This window comes from Macaca nemestrina, chromosome 6, assembly GCF_043159975.1.
Source record: "Macaca nemestrina isolate mMacNem1 chromosome 6, mMacNem.hap1, whole genome shotgun sequence".
NCBI lineage: Eukaryota > Metazoa > Chordata > Mammalia > Primates > Cercopithecidae > Macaca > Macaca nemestrina.
In genome coordinates, this window is record NC_092130.1 from 98,948,503 (window position 1) to 98,960,912 (window position 12,410).

Here is a 12,410-nt window from a genome sequence, read left to right on the forward strand (position 1 = left end):
AGGTCAGTACTCCTGTATTTGTACCAACGAAAACTCACGTACTGCTTCATCGAATGAGTGGAAAAGGACTTGCTGCCCATTATTTCTTTCCAAGACAGCCTTGCATTTTTGGTGATAAGATGGTCTCTATACAAATAACACTGAATAACACTACTGATCAAAAGATAGAAAATATCCACATAGGGGAAAAAAAGCTTCCTATAGGCCTGAAAATGCATGTTTTTAATCCAATAGGTAAATATTAATTCTCATTTAAAACCTTAACCATATTTGATCACTAAATATGTTCACTTTAAAAGTAAAGTAGAATACTTTTTAGTAAAATAGCAAAATAGAACATGATTGTATTGACAATTAGCATATTCAGTTTATATTTGCTTTTTCTTGTTAAACTGAATTTATCATATAAGATAAACACATTTCTTTGCTCTTAGTGAATCAGGTCCCAGTAATAGTAATACCAGTAGTGATGGAAGGCTGGGTTTGCAGAGTCAAGATTGCCACCATGTTTTACCTACCTGCATCACCTTCCCCCATCTCTCCTCCTGGTCAGCTTCATTCCCTACGTAATTTTAGGTGGTTTATTGTGTCTTAAAAGCAAGAAAATCGCTCTACATTTCTGAATGCAATACTTCTTGTATCTCAAGATCTTTTCCTGTTTCCCTTCACCTTCCCGTAAGTTGAAGAGTGAAGACTGAGAGGAGATAGACCAAGCTTGTCCAACCTGTGGCTCAGGACAGCTTTGAATGCAGCCTCCCACAAATTCATAAAGTTTCTTAAAACATTATGAGATTTTTTTTGCGATTTTTTTTTCTTTAGCTCATCAGCTATCATTAGTGTTAGTGTATTTTATGTGTGGCCCAAGACAGTTCTTCTTCCGCTGAGGCCCAGGGGAGCCAAAAGATTGCACACCCCTGATGTAGACTAGTCTGCTTATCTTCCTCTCCATGTATAGAATATACGGTAGCGCAGAGGGTATCACTGGTATTTATCCACATCTGATTTTTACATGTTTTCAATCTGTTGCCACCATTTAAAAATCAAGATGCTTTTACGTTTTAAAAAATGAGAAATCTCACTTTTCTTGGAGCAGAGCATAAAATATGGCAGTACCGGCCCTTTATCCCACATGCAGCAACCAGTGAGTAGGTGCTGAGCAGCGGCTGCCCCCAGCTTTGGCACGCGCTTTCCAGGTTGCTTCTGTGCCCACTGCATCCGGTTGTCTCTCCCACAAAGTGTCAGTGGCCATTTTTCATCCCCTTTGCGTTTTTAAAGTATTTTGCTAAAAATATACCCTTTAAACATTAAATGTAACAATTGTATGTCTTACTTTGAATTTGAATTAGTGTAATATTTAGAATGTCTATCTCTATTCTTTTTGGTTTTTGTAAGTGGAGATAGCCCTAAGGTTTAGTTGAGAGAATCTTCAGGCAAAACATCAATTAAAAGTAATAAAAGGTTTATGTCATTGTATCTTCCAAATGTTATAACCATAATGCTCCAGATAGCTCCTTTTTATAATACTTAAGATCAACAATGCCTTTTGACCAGGAGAAAGTAATATTAGGTAATTGTGCCTTCTTTACTCATTGTTTCACATAACTCTTCCATTTTTCTTCATCTGAGCTCTTTGGCATTGTTGAATTTTCTCCTCTGGTTTTCATGAATCTTTCAGTAAAGAAAGTCATTTTGTGTGTGTGTTATATTTTTACACAAAGGAATAAAACAATTTTTGATAAAGCCTCGTAAAATTTTATAAGCAACCAGAGTAAAGAAAGTGGATTTAAAGTAAGCTGATTTCAAAATCCACTTAATTTTTTAAAATATTTGGATAATTAAGACACTATTTAAAGAACACAAAGTATCCTAATTTTTACTATGTAACGTATGAAGTTAATATATTGCCAGGGAATTATTGTGTTCTTTTTATTGCTTGTAATTCAACCTTTTTTACCTAGTTAAAAAAAAATTAGTTTAGTTTAGGAGGTGTCAAGCAGCAGATATATGAATTGTCTGAAGGTTGAAAATGTTATCCAAAGGTTAAAACAGTAGAACAGTATTAATTTTTCTTTGAGCTGGCATAATGAGTTGATGAGTTGACCTTTTGTTGGCCTATGTAGAATAGAAGAAATAAATATAATAAATTTCATAGTATGACCTTAACACAGAAATAAAATATGAATGTTTACCATTGCCTCAGTATTGGTTGTAGGCTTTTCTTTTTCATTCTTAGACAAATTTTTATGACTGTATGTTTCATTCATTTTGTTGGCATTTATTGAATGCCTTCAAGATACAGAGTTATTTCCTCTGCAGTATGTACTTGTATGTAACACCACCTAGATGACACTATTATCAATAGATTGTAGGGTTAAGGAATATAATATGTCTAAATTAGTCCTCCAAAAACATTTTAAGAATGCAACAGAAAACAAATGCTGTGTTTTAGTGTTTTAGTAAAATAAGGGAGGTAAGCAATTTGTTTTATTTATTTTTAAGCACGTATACACGTTAAAGGAGTCCGCAGTTTTCTTTTGTGTTGTTTTTTGTTTTTTTTTTTTTTTTTTTTTTGAGACGGAGTCTCGCTCTGTCGCCCAGGCTGGAGTGCAGTGGCCGGACCTCAGCTCACTGCAAGCTCCGCCTCCCGGGTTCACGCCATTCTCCTGCCTCAGCCTCCGGAGTAGCTGGGATTACAGGCGCCCGCCACCTCGCCCGGCTAGTTTTTTGTATTTTTAGTAGAGACGGGGTTTCACCATGTTAGCCAGGATGGTCTCAATCTCCTGACCTTGTGATCCGCCCGTCTCGGCCTCCCAAAGTGCTGGGATTACAGGCTTGAGCCACCGCGCCCGGCCGAGTCCGCAGTTTTCTTGTTTGCCACCAATCTGGTTTTGTTTGTAATGTGCAATGACTTTTTTTCTCACTTTCACCCTGTGTTTGGCATGAAACTGTATTCCTTGCAAGAACATTAGGAATAATATTCCATTTTCCCCAAAGAGACCTAGTATATAGGAGGGGTTTTTTTAAGACACAAAGAATAGCCTTACACTCTCTGTACTATATTCAGTGGCTTTATGTTAGTGGTTGACAAATTTGAGTTCAGCTAAGATTTTAACAGTTACTGTACGACTGTTGCATCAAAGTAAATGGCATCCTATATGATTTCATGTGTTGATATTAATGGTGTGGTGTAACAGAGCCAGTGTTTTTCAGCCATTTCTACATAGCCATCTCAAATATATAGGAGCAAATCTAGAAATTGTATCTAAATATAGACACCTAATTGGGTACGCTTACCCAGTTTAGTCGGCTCCAAGTATTATAAAAATCCATTATTTGAATAATTTTATGCTGATCATTTTGCTCCTGAGGCATCTATATAATAAAACATGCCATTGATCGTGGACTGTCCCCCAGAATTAGCATGGCAGTAAGCTCACAGTTAATTATCTTAAGACTGAAGACAGTATCAAACAGTGTCAAAGAGTGCTATCAACAAAGCATCTTGAGAACTGTCACTTTGTCAAATGATATACAAAGATATATGATGAAGGGAGATCAAAATCATGAATGCCATCATGTTTTGGAGATGACAGAATTTGCTACTAATGTATCAGATAAAAACAAGACCAAACCCCAAAATAGTTATGGCACAGAAGGCATTAAGAATTCGTTAAAGAATAGGCTTGAGCAGTGTGTGACTGACAAAGCTCTAAACTGTTGACAGCACACAGCTTTATGAGAAATGAAAAAAATGTATATATCATTATAGCTATTTACCCTACAGTAAAGCCTATTTGCTAGAGATTTAGGGAGCAAGTCTTCTGGTGTTTGAGTGACATCCTGGTAAATGTTAGGTTTGTAAACAAATGAAATTGAAACTAGAATCAGCAGACCAACATACATACCGCTGAGCAAATAGCATTTTAATTATTACTTTTTTTTTTATTTTTAACATACTTCCTTTGCCTAACAAATAGCATTTTAAAATCAGCATTGAACAAATGCTCTCTTGTAATACCTAGTCCTCATTGAGCCTATGAGATATAAACATAATACTTAATAAATGAAGCTTATTGAATTATTATTTTATCCCAACCATACCATCTTCTGTATCATGGTTTGCTTTCAATGGCAAATCATACTTACCAATAAGCCCTAGAATAGTCACAATCTATTGAATTAGAAGTGTGCTTCCTAAAATATAACTATGTCTGATAGGAAGTATAGAGAATATATAAAGCTAAATATAAAGTGATTGTATGGTATAGCTGCAATTATGCAGAATACTTTGAGCAAAGTAGAAATCAAAAATGGACAATTTCTATATATAAACAAATATATACATATTTATTTAAGATGCCCTCAGTTATTCTAAGGTATAGGTAAACTTTCAAATCATAAGCAGAATAAAATTTTTTTCTTGTTTGACTTAAGTTTTGTCATTGTTAACTGAAAAAATAAAAAACTGTATTGTATGTTGGTATAGTTATTTCCTATACTTGGTTAGGTGATAGATGAAGCTTCAGAAATTCCAGATCTATCAAATGTCATTTTATTTTTTGTTTTATCAAGATAATCTAATCTGCCACAAATTTTTTTTGAGTATTTAATGCACTTAGACTTAACATTTTGGTTTCAATGTGAGATCTCTTAATTAATTTCTGAGTGCATCTTAATTTCTTCTTCCAACTTTATTTACATTTTTTAATTTAGAATTTTTTTCATTGAAAATTTGAAACATTGTTTAAAATTTACTTTTTATATCTAGAATAAACATGCCATAGTTTTAAGTACATAACCTCTTATGAACTCCCAAAGTCCATTACAGGTATGCGAAACAAGAACACGTTTAATTCCTTCTCATTTTCAATACCTATAGAGATAATATTAGAAAACATGAAATTTCTCAGGAAGATATGTATTTCTGAAACGGGTATAATGTGTTCATTGGTGTGTGTGCAGAATTAATTTGTGAAAAAGAAAACCTTGAAACAGAATAGTTAGGTTACTTTATAATTTGCTTTAATATTCTTAGTTTAAAATTTTTAAGCCATCATTAAATTTCACTGTTTGAACCAAACTACAAACATTACCTAAATTTTCAATGTGTAGTTTGCCTTTTTTTCACATCCTCTGTGTTTTCATGTCTAAATTATCTTATTTCCTAGACTCTCTTGAGCCTGAGGGATCCATTACAGTTTCAATGGGTATTGACTTCTGTGATTCTACTCAGACTGCCAGTTTCCAGTTGTGGTAAGTTCAATTGTTCTTCTATTTTTTATATAACCTGTAAAGGATAGCAGATCAAAAACTAAGCTTTCAACAGTTTTTGTGTGTATGTGAAAGACAAAACATTTAAACAAATGTGTTTTGCTTTGCTAATGTTTAGACTGCCTTGGAATAGTTGTACAAATTGTGTGCAATGTATGTATTTTTAGCATTCATTACACACCTAGCCATTACAATCTGCCATATGTGATTGAAATTCATGGTTTATTGGTTAAAGAAAGGAGCTACTACTAAGTAATTTTTAACTTATCACTCCAGTTTTAGAAAATTTGTAAGAAAATTAATGAGGAAGATCCAGGAGAAATTAAAAACATTAATAATATTATTAAATAGCTCAGAGAAGATCTCTTTTGAGATATACATACATGTTATCTTGAGATTCTTAAGTGGAATATTATTGATTCCATCAGTACCTAAAACCCACACATTTTTGTTTCCTTTTTAAATCGATTTACAAACTGCTTTGATAAAAGTCAAAAGAGAACATTTATGCAGTTGGCAAAGGTTTCGTAGCTGAATGCTATTCAGAAGAGCTTTTTTAGGATTGGATTTTGTTGTTAATGTTTTTCTATAATGCTTTATACATTTCTCATGAAATTCAGAGGCTGTTAGCAAATTAGTACAAAGCTGTATTCATGCATCATTGAGCATTATCTTTGAACTCTTTTTCTTTTTCTGATATAAGGCACAATTGGCTATTTTGAGTTGAAGTTTCTTTGTTTTTATTCTAAAAAGAATTGAGACATTTTATCTACATTTTAGCCAGCTTAGAACAGAATTTGTTATGATTTAAAAGTCTTGAAGTTTTAGAAATAGACATTTTAAAATAAATGTATAGATTAAACATAGTGAACTTTTCATTTTCATATACCTTTTCAGTTTACCAGTAATTCTGGCCTAATGTTATACCTTTTATTGCCGAGAACCTGCAATGATAAATATAAGCAATGTAGCATAACACATTGATTTTATGCAGATCATCACCTTTATGTTTTGGGAGGTCTGCTATATTAGTGATATATAAAAACTGATTACTTTTCTCAACATTGCCTAGTAATTGTTTATTATTTTTCTATTAGACAAACAACACAGATCAATATTACTGAACAACAGGCTATGAGTAACATCACTCTAAATAGATTTGCCTCTAACACCGGAGGTATATTCATTTTAATGATTTGGACAATGTGAACCCAATGACAAAGCACAGGTATCAAGTTAGACCAAAATTAAGAACTAAAAAATATTCCTTTTTCTTATCAATTTATATAAAGAACCTTTTGATTCCTATGTAATTGGGGTTTTTTTCCCAATTTTTATTACAAAGACTTCCTTCATAGTCTCTTGAACAGGATTTGCATTTTGTCTTTCATAATTAACTAAGTCCCTTTAAGGATGGATATATATGCATGTAGTATTTGACTTTTATCTTATACCAAGGAGTGTATGTGAATAGTATTTTTCTATATTTCTTTCAAACTAACTTTAGGAAAATAATTCATGTATTTCACATAGAAAATGTCTTGGCTATTAAAAGCATTTACATTAGTATGTTTTGCTGATATAAAGATACAAATTATTTTTTTTAGTTTTTGTTAAGCACACCAGCATGCTAGATCAAAAATTTTGTGTGTGTGTTCTAAAAAGAGCACTTTGTCTTGCATCAAATGTAATTGATCCTGAAGCAGTGTAATCACAATTACTCACTTTCTTAATTGGCCTGCCCAAAATCAGAAAATGGAAACCGATCGACAGTGTTTAAATCAATAGCTTCATAGTAGTGCTTGTGGGGGTAGGGAGATAGTGGTAATGGGTAGATCAATTGGTCTTAGATGCCAATCACTGACTGTGCCTTTTGCATAGTAAATAGCACTTTTTGTTTAGTGATGTGCTGTATTAGTCTTGGTAGTTCAATAAAAAGAAAAAAAGAAACAAGAATGGCTGATATTGAATTTTTTCCTTGAAATACATTATACAAATCGATACATAAAATTATGGGTAATAACAGCATATTTGATAAGAAGCCTTCAGAAATGCTGAGAATATGGACCAAAAGCCTGTCAGATACTCTTATTTGTTAGAATAAAAAAAATGAGAGTAAAATGATCCTGCTTTAGCTTCTGGATTAATTCTTTATCATTATAATTGTATCTGTGGATGAATAGATAGAGACAGAACTGTTATATTAAGCTATGTAGTTATATGCATATTTGATAAGCATTTATGCCTCTTTTTTGCTTTGCATTTTTAAATGGTCATCAAATTAAATTCTTGATTAAATTTATTGAGATCGAATATGTGCACAACATACATAAATATATCTGTCTAAAAGTTAGTGCAGTACATAAACAGAGCCTCATCCTTGTAATCAGCAGGCATGCATGTATTAAGCGGTATGGGAAGTCACACAGCTTAGAGCTAGTTAGATAACTGAGCACATGTTTTTGTCCAAAGATCCATTAAAAAGAAAATACATTCTTTAATAGTGAATGAGCACTAAAAATATAAGATAAAGAATGCCTTTAGCTGACCAGAAATTGTGAGGTATTATTGACAGAAAACAAATAGGAGTAGATAAACAGTAACAGAGAAAATAAAAATCACAGGGAAAAACACTCATGGGAGAAAACTACCATAATGGTAAGAACCAATTTGGCAGAACATCAAGCACAAAGTGAGTAGGGGGCTTCAAACAGTCATCAGGGAATTAACTCCTTCCAGCCCCCTAGTTCCCCAATCTTACATCTGACAGCAGGCAACATACACATTTAATTTGAGACTTAAGAATAAAACTGTAAAGAGAACAAGCCACTTGCCTGGGAAAGACGTTTTGGTGTGAATGTGGGGACCTACAAGAACAGAGCAAGGTTTGAGTTTGTGTGAAGGAAGCAAGAATGGTCGGAGATGAGATGAAGTATAGCTTTATCCAAGAGAGTATCTATCCAAAATATTCTCAGATCCTCACCACTAGGGTAAAGCCAGTGTTACGTTTGTTGGTGGGGAGGAAAGGCCATTGCCTGCCTGCCTGCCTCCAACTTCATGTCCACGTAACCAATCATATCTCGTCCACTTACAAAAAATAAAACTTTAGTCAGCCCACCCAGGGGAGAGGAGACCCTTAGTAATGATAGTTGCTAACTCAGTAGATGAATAATGGGATGGACACAGCTGAATACTGATTGAGCATTCTGGAAGAAAGGGTCAAGGAAATCAGCTGGAATACAAAGCAAAAAGGCAGAGACAGAAAATAAGGAAGGTTAAAAGGATCAGTTCATCTCATAGGAGCTCTGGCAGGAAAGAAAAGACAATGAAGGGAAGAAATAATTTAGAAAAGAAATTATAGAGGAACATTTTCTGCTGGACGTGGTGGCTTACATCCATAATCCTAGCACGCTGGGAGGCCAAAGCAGGAGAATTATTTGAGTCCAGGAGTTCAAGACCAGCCTGGATAACATAGCAAGACCTCATCTCTACCAAAAATCAAAAACGATTAGCCAGGTATGGTGGCACACACTTGTCGTCCTAGCCACTTGGGAGACTGAAGTGGTAGGATCACTGGAACCCAGGAGTTGAAGGCTCCAGTGAGCTGTGATCGCACCACTACACTCCAGCCTAGGCAACATAGAGTGTATCCCTACCCCTAATGAATGAATGAATGAACATGTGGCCCAACAAAAGAAACACACAAGCCTTCAGATTAAGAGGGCCAAACAGGGTGAATGTGAAAAACTATGAAAAAGACCACATCCTGGTGAATTTTTGATAAGGAGAAGAATATCCTATAATCTTCCAAAGCAGAGAAAAAAGCAACTTACCTAAAAAACAGACAAGAATGAGAATGGATTCAAATTTCACATACTCATATCAGTTCTGCAAGCCAGAAGGTAAAGGAAATGACCTTTAAAATTTTGAAAATACCAAATAGTCATTTTTCAGTGAAGGAAAGATTCTAGCAATCAGTTTACCACCTACACATCCTTTCTGAAAGGATTACTCAAAGATATACTGTAATAGAATATTTTCTGAAATCTGAGACAGAACCAGGCATGGTGATGCATGCCTGTAGTCCCAGCTGCTCAGGAGGCTGAGGCAGGAGAACAGCTTGAGCCCAGGAATTAGAGGTTACAGTGCGCGATGATTGCACCTGTGAATAGCCGCTGCTTTCCAGCCTGGGCAACGTAGTGAGATCTTGTCTCAAAAAAAATAAAATCTGAGACAGAGAAAAACGTAGAATTAATAAAACAGTAGTGAGCAAAGAATTCTACCTATGAAATTTATCAACGTATAAAAATAATTCTTGACATAATGTGAAAAATAAATATTAACAATACATTGGGGCCGGGCGCGGTGGCTCAAGCCTGTAATCCCAGCACTTTGGGAGGCCGAGACGGGTGGATCACGAGGTCAGGAGATCGAGACCATCCTGGATAACACGGTGAAACCCCGTCTCTACTAAGAAATACAAAAAAACTAGCCGGGCGAGGTGGCGGGCGCCTGTAGTCCCAGCTACTCGGGCTGAGGCCAGAGAATGGCGTGAACCCGGGAGGCAGAGCTTGCAGTGAGCTGAGATCCGGCCACTGCACTCCAGCCTGGGCGACAGAGCGAGACTCCGTCTCAAAAAAAAAAAAACAAAAAAAAAAACAATACATTGGAACCAAAATCCCCACAGAGGCAAGAGGTATACAGGTATACAAGAACCCTAGTATATGGGTTCTTGTTATGTCTGAGAAGAGAGTTTATTGATGGCAAAAATAAGTTTAAATATGGTTTAAAATATTAAAGATAACCACTAAAATTATAGAAATGTGACGTATTATAACTTCTAAACAACTAGGAAGAAAGGGAGTAATTAAAACCTGATCAGGACTGTGTGTGATGGCTTATACCTGTCATCCCATCTCTTTGGAAGGCCAAGGCAGGAGGATCCCTCGAGGTCAGGACTTCAAGAACAGCCTGGCCAGCATAGCGAGAACTTGTCTCTATTAAAAAATAATAATAATTTTAAATAAAAGTTTAAAACTTGACCGGTTTAACCAAGAGGAAGAGGAAAAAGCATGGCAAATAGAAAACAAAACAAGATGGCTGGAGAGGCCATGCACACCACACATACTCATTTTCGCAATTCATGTCAGAGAATTAAATCCTACTTTTACTAAACAGGTAAAAAACAAAATTTAACGTGCTATTTATGAGAACCTTCACTAAGAGAGAATGGCACAGAAAAGTTGAGATTAGAAAGATGAAGTGTGTGTGTGTGTGTGCGTGTGTGTGTATATGTATGCATGCATCAGATAGATGTGCTAAAACTAGAAAAATTAAGAAGTATTTTAGGTAAAAAGTAATAATAGAATATTTTGTGCTCATTGTAACCCTCCAAGAAAATACAATTGTTACAAACCTTTAAACCATGCAGTTTTGTAATTTATAAAGCAGAAAATAATACAAATACTAGGAGAAATTGTCAAAGCCATAATCATAGTATATTTTAACATGCACATCAGAAGTTGACAAATCAGAGAGTAAGGATAAATAAGTATAGATACATACAGGTTTAATGATTTAATTACCAAGCTGGATCTAAGATATATATGTTTACATAGAATTCCTTGTTTCCTGTGTGTAGAAAATACTCATTTTTTTAAAAGCACATATAGGATTTACAAAAAAAAGGAAAACTATGGGATAATATGATTAAAGAAAAAAGACACCTAAGAAAGATTAGAGGGGAGAAAGATGATAAAGCACAGAGATCTTTTAAGTTACAAAATAATACTATACAGTTCTATACCAATAAATTGGAACATTTAGATGAAATTAATGGTTTCCTAGAAAAATATAAATTAGAAATAAAAACGATTAAATTGTATCAGAACCTTAAAAAAGAGAATTTTTTCTAGAACAAAAGAAAAGGAAATCATGCCATGTCATTGTGTAAGTCTAGCATCACCCTGATTTTAAAGTGCAGAAGGATAACATATGAAGATGGACATCAGTTGTAGTTATAAATTCAAATGACTTCTGGCCCATATGAGTTACCCATAGCCACATGAAATATCAGAAACAATCTCTTTTAAGTCAGAAAAGCAAAACAAGGATATCTGCTGTCCACACTATATTCTACATTATAGTGGAAGTTCTAGCCAATACAGAAAGGCAAGTAAACGCCATTTGCAGTATAAATCCTGGAAAAGAAGAGACAAAATTTTTTATATATATATATATATATATATATATATATTTTTTTTTTTTTTTTTTTTGAGACGGAGTCTTGCTCTGCTGCCCAGGCTGGAGTGCAGTGGGGTGATCTCGGCTCACCGCAACCTCCGCCTCCTGGATTCAAGCAATTCTCCTGCCTCAGCCTCCTGAGTAGCTGGGACTACAGGCACGCGCCACCATGCCCGACTAATTGTTGTATTTTCAGTAGAGACAGGGTTTCAACATATTGACCAGGCTGGTCTCGAACTCCTGACCTTGTGCTCGGCCCACCTTGGCCTCCCAAAGTGCTGTAATCCCATTACAGGTGTGAACCACAGCGCCTCGCCGAAATTATAATTTTTATTTAACATAATTATTATTATAATTATTATTATTATTGAGACGGAGTCTCACTCTGTCACCAGGCTGGAGTGCAGTGGTGCAATCTCGGCTCACTGCAACCTTCACCTCCCAGGTTCAAGCGATTCTTCTTCCTCAGCTTCACGAGTAGCTGGGATTACAGGCACGCACCACCAGGCCCAGCTAATTTCTGTATATTTAGTAGAGATGGGGTTTATCAACGTATATTTAGTAGAGATGGGGTTTATCAACGTATAAAGCTGGTCTTGAACTCCTGACGCCTCGGCCTCCCAGTGTGCTGGGATTACAGGTGTGAGCCACTGCACCCGGCCTATTCAACATAATTATTAACCTGTAAAGTTGGAATCAACAGAAAATCTATTATTTAAACTAATGAGTTTAGAAAGGTGATACAGATACTTATGTAGGGAGAAGAAAAACCCTGAAACTTTCCTAACGGGCATAAAGGAAGATATAATTAAATATAAAGAAATATAAGCAAAATAATAAAAATAATAAGAAATATACTGTGTTTTTAAATGGGAGACAGTATTGAACCTCAAATT

The 12,410-nt window shown here is 35.0% G+C and overlaps 1 protein-coding gene across 3 annotated transcripts in view; it reads left to right on the forward strand.

The window, feature by feature from the left end:
• Positions 1 to 12,410, forward strand: part of LOC105475102 (adaptor related protein complex 3 subunit beta 1) — a 300,089-nt gene that overhangs the window by 261,871 nt on the left and 25,808 nt on the right. For all 3 annotated transcript variants that reach the window (XR_011624903.1, XM_071098785.1, XM_011730100.2), the window contains exons 23-24: positions 3 to 234; positions 5,169 to 5,253. Coding sequence is in view for 2 of the 3 variants with exons in the window: in XM_071098785.1 (XP_070954886.1) it covers positions 3 to 234; positions 5,169 to 5,253 (317 nt within the window). In the remaining variant the exon portion in view is untranslated. The remainder of the gene's footprint in view (positions 1 to 2; positions 235 to 5,168; positions 5,254 to 12,410) is intronic.